This window comes from Phocoena phocoena, chromosome X (assembly GCF_963924675.1).
Source record: "Phocoena phocoena chromosome X, mPhoPho1.1, whole genome shotgun sequence".
NCBI classification, from domain to species: Eukaryota; Metazoa; Chordata; class Mammalia; order Artiodactyla; family Phocoenidae; genus Phocoena; species Phocoena phocoena.
The window spans coordinates 99,877,678-99,893,287 of record NC_089240.1 but is presented as its reverse complement, the minus strand read 5'-3'; the positions used below and the strand labels follow the sequence as shown (position 1 = coordinate 99,893,287).

At 38.5% G+C, this 15,610-nt stretch overlaps 1 protein-coding gene across 1 annotated transcript in view; it reads right to left on the bottom strand.

Moving 5' to 3' along the window:
* The window catches only part of DOCK11 (dedicator of cytokinesis 11), a 197,898-nt gene that overhangs the window by 56,423 nt on the left and 125,865 nt on the right, over positions 1-15,610 (bottom strand). The window contains exons 32-37 of the mRNA XM_065901242.1: positions 11,510-11,626; positions 9,713-9,788; positions 9,030-9,139; positions 7,101-7,212; positions 1,800-1,866; positions 394-441 (exon numbers count right to left, since the gene is read on the bottom strand). Coding sequence (XP_065757314.1) covers positions 394-441; positions 1,800-1,866; positions 7,101-7,212; positions 9,030-9,139; positions 9,713-9,788; positions 11,510-11,626 — 530 coding nt within the window. The remainder of the gene's footprint in view (positions 1-393; positions 442-1,799; positions 1,867-7,100; positions 7,213-9,029; positions 9,140-9,712; positions 9,789-11,509; positions 11,627-15,610) is intronic.

Here is a 15,610-nt window from a genome sequence, read left to right as displayed (position 1 = left end):
GTCCCAATTGCTGTTGGGGATTTCTATTCACGTTAGTAACTGAGGTGAGTACTGACAGGTTGTAGATAAAAGTACAGATCTTACAGTTGTCCTCACTTTACGATTTCCTGCCTTCCCCTTGATCTAGCCCTTTCTCACATCCTTCAGAAGAGACAAGCATCTGTTCTAGGATTAGAGCAGAAACTCTGCATATCAGTCTAACTATTACCCTCTGGAAAACTTAAAAAATGTTCACATCAGATTAATTTCAACTTTGAGTTGACACGCATTAAATAAATCATGGGTATCTTAGTGTCAACTCAAAATGAATCTAGGTTATACATGGCATAATTAAGACTGCCCTCTGTTGGAAGAGAAGAAAAAAAGTGGAAATTGCAGTGCTATGGGAATTACCTTGCTATGTTTCTTTTCCCCATATATCTAAAGTGAAACAAACATACTCTAGAAAGAAAAACAATAGCATGTTAGTAAGATATTACCATACTTTGCATTTTAACAAGTAATATTTGAAAATTCATGTGTCACAAAGAACGACCCATTTAAAATCATATTACAATAATGCTTCGGTATACAAAAATAAATATACAAATAACTACTTGCCATATTATATCTTTCTACATTTATTTGCTACAATTACATCAACACCAAAAAGCTCCATGTCTTCATATACAATTCTAATGACATATTTTTTTTAAAAACCGTCAATGCAAATCATCCCTTGTACTTTATAGTGTGTATCACACCAAAGGTCTCTAGCACAGTCAGTTAACACCTAAAAAGGTTCTTAAGCAATTGGGGCAATTGCTATATTTTTTATAATGGCATTAAAATACTTTCTAGCATGGAAAATCTCAAACACATACAAAAGTAAAGAGGACAGCAAACTAAATCCCACATACCCAGCACCCACCAGCTTCAACAATTATCAACTCATGGCCATTCTTAACTTATACCCCAAACAGGTCCCATGCTCTCCCTCCACACTCCCTACCGCCTTTATTTTTTTAAAGTAAATCCCCGACATCATATATTTTCATTAGTAAACATTTCAGTATAATTAGAGTAGTTTCTTTAATCATAACTTTTATTTGCTGACATCTTCTGCAAAATTTTGAAAGACTTTACTAAGTTTTTATGCATAGATTACCCTCTCTGTGTTTCGGTAGACACACACGATATCATATATGTGTACTATTTATTTAGAAATTTCTTACATTTCATTCTAATTTTTCTTTTAGCTTTCAATAATGACGTAAAAATAGCTCAGCATACAATATAGGATAATTTCCAACCTCCACCTAGGAAAAAGGCTAGATTTTTTTCCCTAAGGACCTTGCAATGGAGATATATATATATATATATATATGGAAATATATATATATATATGCATTTCTGAAGTGAGTAGAATTACTCAGCTCTACATAAGAGTACAAATTCTAAATTCCAACATTTAAGCTGCTCCATTAAGCCAGCATCTGCTCTAAATGAATGATCTAGGACAGCTGATGCCACTTCCAGTTTTCCAGATCACAGAAAGACTCCTGATGGTCTGCAAGGATGCACTATTATTAGCTAGAGTTTTCTATAATATCACAAGTATTTCATCTCCATGTTTTTCTTCTATCTATGTGTGAAGAACCTGTATATCAGCCTCTAAACTATCAAAATAGTTTAACATTTCCTACATTATTGTCAAATATGCTGTTGAAAACAGAAAGGGGGTAATATTTTATTATGTATAAAAATTAAGCTCCCAAAAATAAGAGGAAATTTTATGAAAATAAGTTAATATAACTTACTCTAGAAGTATAAGGATGTTTATGAGCTCCTGAGGAGATACTTTATTCCAGTAAGTTAAGAGTGTATCTGAAAATGGAATGAATAAAGTGTTACATCTTGAGATAGCATAGATCTTACAGCAAATAGCGCAGTGAACTCCAAAGTACCAATAACTTAGTTTCAGCAACCATTAACTCACAGCCAATTCTGTCTCATCTATATCCTCTCCTCCTATCTCATCTCACTGCCCAATACCCACACTGTATTCTTTTGAATTAATCCCAAATATACCTTTTAATCTGTAACTATTTCAACTTCAACAATTATTTTTATGTATTTTATAAATGTTCTTTTGGATGGCTTATCATCCCTGAAGACAGAGGAAGGGAAGTTGACCTGGGATTTTTAATAAGCTTCCTAAAGTTTTATGCAAGATGGTGCGTTTAAGTACACTTTTCGGAAGGTAGGGTCAAGCACCTTCGCCTGCTACTCAAAGGGCTCTGCGAACCAAACAGTCTGAGAACTTTAAACTTTAGAGGAAGAGACTGATAACTTTCTTTTTCCTCTTTGCCTTCGGATTATCAACCTTGAAGTCCTGGCAATATACAAACATACACACACATTAATGGAACAACTATTTCAGATATAAATGTCCCTTAAACCTATCACATATACTTCTCTTTGGAGCTGTTCCTTTTTTTTTTTTTTAACTTCAAAAACACTCATGGAGACATTTTTAAAAAGAAAAACATTGCCCTCACTTAACCTTCCATTCCTTTTTTATCCTGTTCAGATATAGCTAATGGTGTCAGCAGGTCCACTTCTAAATTTAAAAACCTGCTAGGGATCGCAAAAGTAGGCAATGACGGGACTTCCCCGGTGGCGCAGTGGTTGAGGGTCCGCCTGCCGATGCAGGGGACACGGGTTCGTGCCCCGGTCCCGGAAGATCCCACGTGCCACGGAGCAGCTGGGCCCGTGAGCCATGGCCGCTGAGCCTGCGCTCCGCAACGAGAGAGGCCACAACAGTGAGAGGCCCGTGCACCGCAAAAAAAAAAAGTAGGCAATGACGTAATGGCCTGCCCCCGCGAGAGCCCCTGAAGATAGGGATGGACGACTAGGTAATGTTGGCTAAAAGGAGGGGTGACAGGGAGGGAAGAGTGTGTGGGTTTTGACTTTATTTCCCCAATTTACTCAAGACCATGAGTACTGATAGTTTTCAACGTTTATAAAATACTGATCATCAGGAATAAGATGCTAACGTAAGGTCAAATTAGATTTGTTTCAAAAATAAAGTGAGCGCTGACTTCCGGTCCACCCCTCCGCCTTCGGGCTCCCTTCCGGCTCAGCGCAGCATGGCTCTCCCAGAAGTCACCGCGTTTCCGGTCTCTCCGGCCTCTCGCTACAGGCCAGCTCGCAGGCGTCATCTGCGCACTAGCTCTTCCCGCCAAAAGGAGGCTCAGGTCTCCCTTCCGCCGCCAAACCGGGCCCTTCTGTCTACCCCCGAGCCATCCTCGCACCGGCCTTGTGCTCTGAAGCCTCTTCGCAGGTGTGTAGATGGCGTGAAAGTCTCGTCCGGTTCGCGGCCTAGCTCTAGTCAGCAGCCCTTCCGCCATTTTGCCGGCGGCGGTTTGTCTCCACTGTTTCCCAGTCCCAGTCAGGGAGACGAGATGCAGGTGGGCAACGTGGGTGGAGGAGACAAGGAAGGTGGCCAGAGCTCTCCCGCAGGAGATAAAATGCAGGTTAGCGTCAATGATTTGTCTTCTGACGCTTTTAAAAAAGCCTGGCTAACACTGAAAGAGCTCCATGACAAGGAGCTACGCCGTCTCCAGGGGAAACTAACCAGTCTGAGGAAAGAGCGATTGGCAGATAGAAGGCAGTTGGGCTCCAGAGCCAAAATTAAAGAGTTGATGGAGCAACGGAATATCCTGAATGTCACCATCAATGACCTGCAACATAAGTTACGCTCCAAAGTATGTGACCGCTGTTCAGTGAACGAAATATACAGGAAGATGCTACAGAAAGAATATGACCATATCCAAAAACAAAATATGAAGCTTATTGCTGAGCTCACAGAAGAAAGGAATAAATTAAAAGAAGAAAATAAACGGCTTTATGCAAGACTAAAACTGAAGGAGCAACAGCTTTATCCTTCTAGTTCTGATAGTGATGACGACTTCATTCCTCGCACTCAAAAGACGGGGCTAGTTTTTTCAGTCAGGAACCCTCCACCCACATTTCAGATACATCCGCCCTTCAGACCGGTAACGCAATCAAATACCGAACAGATGAAATCTGGAGACAAAAAGGAACAGCAACAGAGTTCCGAGCTTCCAATTCCATTTTATAGTAAGGACCCCTCTGTGGTGCCAGAGGTGGTGCCAGAGAGCCCTCTGGAGAGTTCCTCTAACAACAGCAAGCCTCCCACAGGAAGGAGTGCCAGCCAGAAGTCACCTGCAAGTCTTCCTTTAACATCTGCACCTGGCGCATCTGCACCTGGCGCTCAAGGGGAGCATGCATTTCAAGGTGACTTCAGCCGTCCTGAGGACAGGCTTGGCAGTACACAAAAGAAACCGATCTTCACACAGAAGAGCTCCACACAAAAGCGTAGAGCTCAGAGTTGCTTCTCTTGGAGCCCTTCCAGTGTTTCTGCGGGAGAAAACCCACCTACTCCATTAGTGCCTGCAACTGCAGACCCACCTACTCCATTAGCGCCTGAAACTGCAGACCCACCTACTCCATTAGCGCCTGCAACTTCAGATGAATATACGCTTGATACGCTTGATGATGCTAACTTATTTCGTCTTACACAGAGAAAGGGAAGGCCCCCTTCATATCTATTTCCTTTTGACTATACATCTTGTGGGAAAAGATCAGCGACTCGTCTTTCTCAACAGAAAACTGGATTTTCGGTGAGAGAGAGCTGTAGCCAGACACCTTCCAATGAAGAGGTGACTGTGAGGAAGCATACTGCTGAATCTACAGGTGCAGCTGGTGCTGATAAGCCACAAGGTGAGACCCAGATTTCCACTTTGGGGTCTACAATAAAGAGAAAAGCCAGAGTGCAGCCAGGAAGAAGGAAGTAGCTTTCCCTCTTCCTTTCTCTTAAGGAGACTGCTTTTCTTTTCCAAGAGAACAGTCTTGCTGTCAATTCAGACTGTGTAATTGATAACCCCTGACTCTGATACACTTCTCAGAATATAATATACAAAGCAATAAGACCTACACAAAAGTTGGGCAAATGACTAAGACTTTGAAACAGTGAATTATTGCCAGTTAATAAATTTCAGCTACAGAGAAGGAAACTCGTTCTTCAGAATCCCTGTGCTTTGATATGAAAGTGTAGGGTCTACCATCTTTTTGCTGAAATTAAGTTGCTACTGTTGATGACTGTAAGAGTTCAACATTTAAATGCATATAGAGTAACGAAAGTGAAGTGAAATATTTACTGGACTTGAAATATTTACTGGACTTGACAAGGTATAACGAAAGTGAAATATTTACTGGACTTGAGTGAAATATTTACTGGACTTGACAAGGTAACTAGAATACATTCATTGAGAAGAACCAAGAAGCAGATATTCTTTGGAATAAAATGAATATGACTTGCAGCATGACTTTACATTTACAAAGGATAAAGAGGTGTGACTGTAAGACAAGGGGGGACTATGAAGTTCTCAAGAAACAAAGCATTTATGGTTTTACCCATGACATGTAAAAAGCAGCCATGTAAAAAGCAGCCAGTGGCTTGTCACTGGTTAACACTGTATGTGGCATGTGGGCATGTGGGTGTGTGTGCACACGTGTACTGGGGTGGAGGAGAGGAGAACTAGTCAACGATGCATCTCCCTCTCCTCCTTCCTTCTCTCTCCCCCTACCACCCTCCTCCTTACTTTCCCTGGGCTGTGGTGGTATTCAACTACTTTTTTCTTTTTCTTTCCAGTTTTTTGTTTTCCATGTTGCCTCTTGGGCCTTAAAAAAAAAAAAAAGACAAATTTATTGAGTGAATTCATGTGCCATAAAACTCACCCATTTAATACAGTAGTTTATGGTACATTTAAAAACTTATAAAACAGCCAGTTTTAGAATATTTTCATTTTAGAATATTTTTATCACCCTAAAAAAAAAACCCATACATATTAGCAGTCACTTTCTATACTCCCCCATTTTTCACCTTGTGGGGGGAGAAAAACAGTGAGCTGTGGCTGTAGTTATTAACTGATCTGTTATCTCCTGGAATGAAGTACCACCAGAGTTGAAAATGATTTCCCTTTACTGTTTTCTTTCCCCAAACATGGAGGCTTATCACATAGCCTCAATAATCTTTGATGTTTACTCTAAATCGTACATTCTTAGAACTTGAAGATTCTAGTTATTTAAACCTGTTTTATTAATATACTTTAGAATTAACCATTCACATCTAGCTTTTGATTTGTTTCAATGTTTCTAGTGAGTTAACTATCAACTTATTTTATGTTTTTATGCTGCCTTATTACAAAAAAAGATTTAATATTTACTAAAAAAGAAATAAAAAAATAGAAAATAAGTAAAACTTAACTACTGTATTATGATGATCAGAAGCCAGGTGCTTTTATGTTCTTCATTCCTGCTTACTTTTTTTTTTTTTTTTTTTGAGCAAAAACAGAAAAGGAAGAAAGGGGAGGGAATTGTGTAAACAAATGTGGTATTGGGAATAAGATTTTCCTTCCAGAGGACATGCAGTTTACGAGAATCCTTTGTGAAAATCCTTTGGTTATATTTTATCATATAATGTAAAGAGGAAATGGTAATACTAGTTAATAATACAATTGTACACCAGGGAAAAAAGAACAGAGCCTGGAAAAGAACCTGACACCATGCAAAACTGTATAATGGTACTGCAAAAGATAACAATGACATTCCTTACCCTCAAAGAACCCTTCCTGTCTTTTTGTTTGCTTCTGATTTTCCAAATCCTGGGTCAAATAAAAGCTAAAGTGTTAACTATGGCACTGGTTATTGTTATTTGTTTCTGTTTACGTTGGTCATTTAATGCATTATATGCTCTGCATGAAAAAAATGTTTAGCACTTCTAAAACTATTGCCTCACTTTAGAAACTAATCTTTAAATCAAAAAAAAAGTTATTTCAAAGAATCAAACTTGTATGACCGAAATGAACCTATTTTAAGTTAAAATATGGGAACATTCTAAGGTCAGAGTCTTCAAAGTTCTGTTTCTAATGTGCATGTGTTCTACATGCAGATGATGGTCAAATATTTGTTGCACGAACTTGTAAACCTGTGAGGGTGGAGTACAGTCCACGATTAATATGCTGGTAACTCACCTTCAGAAATCATCTTTACTATATACAAATAGCACATCAAGAGGCTTCTGATTTCATACTGATCCAGTCGGTTATACTGAGATACACTACTCCTTGCAGAACTCTGCCGAGTCTGTAATACAAAGATAGGACTTTTCTGAAACAATATTGGTACTGTAGCTTCCCATAGCCTTTAACTCAATAACTGTTTTAACCATTAGTCCTGTTTGGGAAAATTCTAAGCATAAATCCAAATTTTATATCACATTTGGAAGGTAAATGGGCTGACTCTTCTTTGCTACTGTACCTAATGATATCACTGGAAATTACCTTGCAGTCTTCATCAAGATATAGCCATGAATATACTGTGTATGTTTCATTCCCATAGGTCCTGTGTTTTAGTAAGAAAACATTTTGAATAATCATATGGGGCTATTCCAGGAAAAAACAGCTTTTACGTCAAGGAGAAACTTAAACTAAGGTACATCGAAGCATAAGAAGCATTTTAAACTCTTTAACTTCAGTCTCTCCTTAGAGTTTATTAAAATCCAACGTCTAAATAATAGGTCAGAAAATCTATCTTAAAAGGGGGGCTTAATGACATTACAAGATAATTTTACTAAGGAGGACCCAGTAATACTTCAAAATTAGAGCCTCTACAAAGTAGTGATGTTCCTATTATTTAGTGACTTTTGTTAAAATATCAGTTAAAAATGACAAGATCTGACTTATTTGGGGATTTGTATGAATACAGCAATGACAGTCTCCTAACGAATGTACCCTTGTTAGAAACCAATACTTTCAGCTGAGCTAACCTGGGCTGGGGATACATATTTACTAATCTAGGACTCACCAAGAACTTCTACCTGGAGCAAAGCATCTAGGTCCTGAACGCTTGCTAGCTGTGTGGCTACTGGCAAGTCATTTAACCTCTTTGTCCTTTATGTGTCTTACCTATGACAGTGTCTGTTGTCTTAATTCTAAATGGTGTGAAATAAGAACCTTTATGATTAAATTACTAACTATGCAAAGACTCAGTGGAGTATATAGTCCAGTGGTTCTCAAGGGGTGGTTCCCAACCAGCAGCATCAGCATCACCTGGGAACTTAGAAATACAAATGAGCAAGCCCCCAGACTGACGGAAACAGAAATTCTGGGGATGAGGCTCAGCTATCCATTTTTATAAAGTCCCCCAGATGCACCCTAAGAATGCCATGATCTAGGAGAAAAAGTGCCGGAATTAGAAAACCTGGGTTCAGGCCTGGCCCTGCCATAGTTGTGTGGTTGTCCTAAGTCACAATCCCAGTTTTAATTTGTAAATTGAGAGTTGGAATTTATTATTTTTATGGACCCTTCTAACTCTAATTCTATATGATTCTCTGATTTTACGCAGCAGCGTGACAAGGCTTTACTGGTCTAAAGTGAGGTTTCTCTGTCTCAAGGCAGACATATCCCAAACTTCAATGTCAGCCTTGAAATAATTTGATAGAAGAGTTAGAGAATATATTGTGATCAAGTGATTCTGGGATGCTGAGATCATCCATTTGGGGACCTAATTTTTCTTCTCCCATGTTAATGTCATTACTCTATTACAAAAGAATACAAAGCTGAATCCTGCCAGGGAGTGATTTAAGTGACAAGGTACATTAGGCATTTTAAACTTGAACCTTCCCTCTCTAGAACAGGTTTACAGAGTGCTAGGGTTAAAGGAGGTATTCAAAGTTGGAACTCTTAAAGATGAATGCCTTATCCTCTATAAACAGTTTTAAAATATCCAAGTAGCAGCTGCCAGGATAGGAAGGAACTGCTACAACATCCAAGCATTATGGGATGCTTTTTAAAGATCCAGTACAGACTACAGGAGAGTAGAGAGACCCCTATTTGCATAAAAAGAAAGACTGCTGTAGCTTAACACATCACTAGGGTTATCCTATATATTTAGGTTCTTACATTTTCACCAGTGCTGCCCTGATCTGGAAATCCTGTTGCTCCTTCTGGGATGAGGGAACCTCTCGAATCTTCCCTCTTGATTCCATGTCCATTTTGAAAAGACCCATAAGCTGGAAAAAAGCCAAGTCCTTGTTAGCAACAGGAGGAACTGTCAAAAATATTTTTTAAAACTAAGCACTGGGTTAATTTAAGTAAAGACATATTTTAGGAAATAGATCTTGGTCATCTAAAATGTGAAGTTTATATATTACATCAAAACACCATAAGAAGCCAAATAAAGGGTAAGCATTTTTTTTCCTTGAAACACTTTAACGTGTATGAAACTACAAGAAATTCCTTGCAAGTCATAAAATAAAGGCAAACAATTAGATAATTTTATAGATAAGGAAGTTTGGCCCAGAAAAAGGAAGTGTCTTGTCCAGGACTGGAGACAGATGATTGGAAACCAGTGTTTTTCTCATTATCCTTTATTTCCTTAGTATACTAAGCTAAATTTTATACAAGCTGAGACAAGGAAACCTAAGCAAAGAAATGTGGCTGCAAGTGTAAGATTTTAATTAAACTTTAGTAGAGATTGTGCTATGTATAGTTTTTATTATGAAATATTTCAAAAATACAGAGACGTATAGGGTACATTTCTAAACAGCCATGCCACGTATAATCTTTAAAGGACTTTTAATTACCGGTGTCTTTGTCAGTGCTCAGACTCCCTCTACTTGTAGGTGAAGCGAAGCCACATGCAAACTCATCTCTGGATGCCTGTAACACAGTGTGATACCTCTGTCATTTAAATACATTTGTACACTAGGATAAGAAATCGGAATTAACAATGAGATGGTACCCTAATTTTAAACAAAGCTCACTGTGAAAGTCTAAACCACGTATCAGTATTGGTGTTTAGGGGACATCTCTTTTAAAAATGGATCCTGGGGGCTTCCCTGGTGGTGCTGGTACCGTGAGCCATGGCCGCTGGGCCTGCGCTCCGCAACGGGAGTGGCCACAGCAGTGAGAGGCCTGCGTACCACACACACAAAAAAGAAAATGGATCCTGGTACACTGTTACAACCATGACCTCTGGCAAAGTGACACAACTCTAGGTGGCTGGTGAAAGCTGCAACTGGTGTGATCTAAACATGATTCCATTCTCCTCCTTGAAGCAAGGGCAATACTAGAAGGAGAGGCGTGACCAGAGGCCCTACATGATCTTGAGTTGCAAAAGAAAGAACAGGTAAGTAAAATATTTCCAAATATCACTGTCAAATGTTGCGGAGTAAGCATAAGCATGAGTAACTGTGCTTGTGAAGAAAGGCTTGCTTGCCACCCAGGTAAGTGATATAGCGTCCACAGTTAGCTGATTTACATAATTGGGAGGTACAGGCAATCAAGTGAGGCTTAAAAGCAGCTTTCTCAGGAACCCAGGGTAGGCTTGACAAATCTATGGACATTTATTATGGGGAATTTCCAAAGGAAGCTGTAAAGGACACAGTTTCACCTGCCACCCAACAATGTGACTTGGCTACTGAACATGTGAAGGTGATCTTGGGCCAGACAGAACGTGGAGTGGGGGTGGGGCAGGAGTTATTAGTCGCACTGGACAGACTGTAAAGTATACACCACATTTTAAAATGGCAACTGGTAAAATGGAGCATGTCCAGAAGACTCCAACCAAGAAATGTAAAGGGTTTGAAACAACAAATGATGAAGTGGAGATATCTGGCCTGAAGAAAAATTTAGAAGGGACATGTGTGAAGGGGTATCACGTGGAGGTAGAAACGGATGTGTTCTATGTATCACTAGAAGGCAAAACTCGGACCAGTGGATAGAAAATCTTGTAGATCTAATGTGAGAAGGAAAGTTTTAATTACTACTATGGCAAAACGTTCTTTTGCCAAGTGGAAGACTGATCACCTCCAAAGTTCCTTTCAACTCTAAGATTCTAAGGGGAGAAAAAAGCACAGGGAGAAAAAAGCACAGACCAACTGTGATGAGTTAAAAGCCACTCATCAGGAAGTGCTGAAAGGAGGCTGTCAAAGAGAAGGAGAAGCAAAGGAATACAGTTTAATCCCTGGTGCCTAATATTTTGCAAAGTGAATGTTTCGTTCAGTTTTCCGGTTGAATAAATATATGAAGGCATGTAACAGCAGCAAATCTTAAAAAGAAAACACTGAGCACAGAGGATTCTCGGTGTTCTCTTGGACCTCGTTACTCCAAGTATGGTCCTTAGACGAGAAAGAGCCAAGAGCCTGTTTGAAACGCATAATCTCAAGCTCCACCCCAGGGCTACTACATTAGAATCGCTGTCTTCATTCCCCAGGTGACCCATATGCACATTAAGATTTGAGAAGCACTGCTCCAGGAAAAAGTATAAATTTAAAATGTTGTAAAAGGTGCACTATTGAGACCATACAGCGTATGACCCTAATTCTGAATACAGTCAATAAAACAGGATAAAATGCCAATAGAAACACACTACTACTTACAGAATTAGGCATGGCTGCACAAGAATACAAGGTATCTCGACCTGCTAATCGCTGTATATTTTCCAAAAGCAGTCCAACAAATGGGAGGTACAATTGTGCTATTTTGGCTTGTTGGTTCTGAAAAATAATTATCAAAAGCTTAATAGATATATAATATGCCTGTATTACAAATAAAGTTGGCTCCATCTGTCCGTTTAAACACTAAAAGCAAGCTAATATCCGTAACAAATTAGTGAAGCATGAGTCTATTTATACTCATAGTCTCTAACTGCCACACCACTCTGTTGGTATTTGAATTTATATACAATAGAGTCGAAGCACATCCCTCAAACATCACTACATAACAGGCAAAAGTTTATTTTTTTTTTAATAGCAGATCATATTAGTCCTGCTCTTTAACTCCAGCGAGGGTTGAGTTTGATGAGAGCAGGGATCCTGTCTGTCTTGTTCACTGCTTCATCCCCAGTGCCTGGGCACATAGTATATGGTCAATATACATTAGCTGAATGAATGAATGAATAGATGGAAGAAGTAAAAAAAATGGTGAATTACTGTATTCATTCAAGAAATATGTCTTCGCTTTGAGTAAAGCTGCAATTAAAATTACGTGATCTTGGCCCCCTAAATCAATTATACAACTTGGGAGATTGATATATTTGTAAATATGCAAGTGAAGCTGGCCACTGGTCATCTTAATGAATGTGGTACCTCTTATACGAATTTATTTATTGCTTTTCTCAGCTATAGACATTCCTCACCAGATATGTACATACATTCAAATCAGCCAAACCAGTGGTTGTGATGGCACGAGAGTTGCCCTCCATACTTTAGGACTTTGGGAGGTTTGTCTGTAGACTTAGATAAGGCCTCTAGGGTACAATGGTTAACCTATAGAATACAGATCAATAGTGTCTCATAGTTCCATTTACTCTTGAAATTGAACAATTTTTCATATGTTAATTGTCCATTTGTACTTCCTCTTTTATGAGTTTCAGGACCTCTTAACAGACCTACTTCTAATACGCAACCCTAATCAGTAATGGTCTCTATCGCTAGGAGATTCTGGTTCAGTAGGTCTGGGCTGGGTCCCAGGAATCTGCCCCAGATGGTGCTGATGTGCACTGAGGTTTGAGAACCACTGATCTAGTTCAATATCCTGCTCAAGGCAGGAACAGCCCTTACCTGCATCCTTGACAGACAGTTAGTTTTTAAACTTCTTAAACACTCCAGCCCTTTCAGAGGTTCTGTTAGAAAAATCCTTTAGCAGTTAAGTTCTACCTGCTAGTTGTAGCCCACTTCCACTTTACATGGCAACCCTTTAAACACTTGGAGACAATTACCACAAATTGTCTTAATTCACTCTTCACAAGGCTAAATAGCTGTTACTACTTTCCTTTATTCTTCACATGGCTTTGATTTCAAGAGTTTCCACCACCATCATCACCCTTTCTCGGCAGTTCTCTAATTTTCCAGGGTCCCACTTAAGATTTGAGAGGCAGTATAGTCTAGTGGTTAAGAGCACAGATTTTGAATTTTAGACACATGAATTCCAGCTCTCCCGTTACTAGTTACTTGATTGTGATCAAGTCACAACCACAGTTTTCTCTTTAGTAAGATGGGGATAATAACAGTGACATTAATTCATGTAAGCTAATGTTTAAAACAGTGCCTGGCATATAGTGAGTCCTCAATAAATTTTAGCTACTATTATTAATATTATAGCTTCTAGATGGGAATTCATTTTAGTTCTGATAGTGAATGATCACTAGGGAAGGAGATACTACTACACCTTTCTCAGGTGAACAGGAACACAGGAAAGCATGCAGTCAGGGCAAATATATTAAAAGTTTTGTCTGCACAAAAGACAGAAAACCATCTAAGAATCTATTAACAGAAGACAGTTTAGATAAACAGAATAAGGTATATCCATATGATGGAATACTATGCAGATTTAAAATAAATACAGATCAAATCTTCAGGCTACATTGTTAAATGACAAAAGAAAAATGCATAATGGTTTCTATTATATATTTATATATATACATGTATATAGCATACTGGCTTGTGCGTGCATAAAATAGAAGTTTATATAAGAAACTGATAACAGTAGTTGCTCCTGGAGAGATGAATTGAGGCATGGAGGTAAGGAATGGGAGAGAGGCATTTTGATTCTTTTTTTTTTAACATGTGTGTAAGATTACCATAAAAAAAAAAAGAAAAACAATCTGCCCACAGTCCAAGCAGAAATTGCAATTCTTAGGAGTCAACATCACTTGCAGTGGTACAGGAACTAATACAGACCCCAGAATAAATGTTAGATGTTGGATATTCTTGTTCTGGGTAGGAAAGATGTCTCATGGTATTAGGAGGGCTCCCAAAGCAGTTTTTGAGTAGCACATAATAGGGACCAGTGACATCTCCATAATTTCATTAGAGGAGAGGCTGAGGAAGGCAACATGGTTGGAATGGGGGGTGGCGGTGACTAGGAGATCTAGTCTCAAAGCAGCCTTTCCACAGGAAGAATTTTTTTCTTGACTGTATTTTTATTTGGGGTCACTTTGGGGGACCCAATGGAAATTATAGAGGCTCAAAGCTCCCCTCTCTGCCCTCACCGTGGCATCATCATTAATGGTGAACATGTTTTAAGTGAATGTATCAATATTTGACAAATGACCTCTTACTCAGGCCACCTGTGAAGTCTTTGGACCAAACAGAGAAAGGGAATGAAGCAGGTCCATGAAGCAAAGTTTTACTGGGGAGAATCCTATACACACTTAAAACCTGTCAGAAGATTTTGAACAAAGAAAGGGCTTTAGAAATTACTGAAAGGGTAATGAGGCTGGCATCTCAATCTTTCCCATAGTCTAAAACCTCAAACACTGAAAGAGGCAGAGTGTTATTTACAGATAACAACAGTGATGTGTGTGTGTGCATGTGAGTACATATACGCTCTCAGAATTTTAAAAAGTAAATAATGTGCAAATATGTGATATAAAATATTTAAAGTTCTACCTCTAGGTAAGACACTAGTGAAATCCGATATTCCTTCACTTTCATCTAAGGAGGCAGGGGAAAAAAATACAACTTCCTGCTTTAAGAACAGGAACTTCATTTTGTACTTTTCCCACAAATTCTTTGAAATCATGGCTAAAGACATTTTCCTCCGCTACTACTAGGTACAAACAGAGCCCAGTGGTAACTGGCATTTTTAAAGCTTTGACAAAGCTTGGTTGGAATGGATGACTTTAAGATATTTTTTCATTTAGATATATTATGCCAGTTAACTTACGTTAAGTCGATATCAACATTCACACACACACAAAAAGTGGCACATAATAGAGCAAACCACACAAAATGGGAGTATGTTATTATAACTATAATGTGGAAAAAAACGATGCAAATTGCAGTAAGTAATAACATGTGAAAGCTAAAGAGTTTAAATCTACTTTAGGATAGAATTATATGAAGAAAACTAGCAAAATTTGTAAGTAAAACAAATCTTCATAATTAAAGAAATGTAGTTGGATGTAACTGGCAGGCATTTTCTGTTTTTTAAGGACAAATGGGAATACTGTAGAAAAAGAATAAGATCTAGCTCCAAGTCAGCTTTCCAAAGTAAATAAATGACATGATAATTTTATTTAAATTTGAATGTAAAACAAAGGGACAAATTCTTAACTATGAAATAATATGTTACCTTGAGCCAGGTAAGTAAGTTAGGTTATTCGAAATCCATACAGTTTGCCATCTACTTTTTGAAGCCCATAGGGTATAATGTTAATAAGATTTGAATATACCCTCCATCCCCGTATATTAAGTTAAAGGTGCGGCAGAAAGCAACTGCAGCTGTGGCCTTCACACATAGACAGTGTGTAATGTATGGAAGGTTTACAGCCACACCTACATTTTTTCAGTAAGAAGAAAAACTTCGTATTTACATCTTTTATATATTGGACATACTTAATGTGTCACTATTAATCAGTTAATAATCAATAATAGCATTTATTTAGGGAGATATATTTAAGGATATATATTAAGGCGTGTATTTGAAAGAGTGCACATGGCTATAATCGTGTAAGATTTTTTTTTTAAAAATTCTAG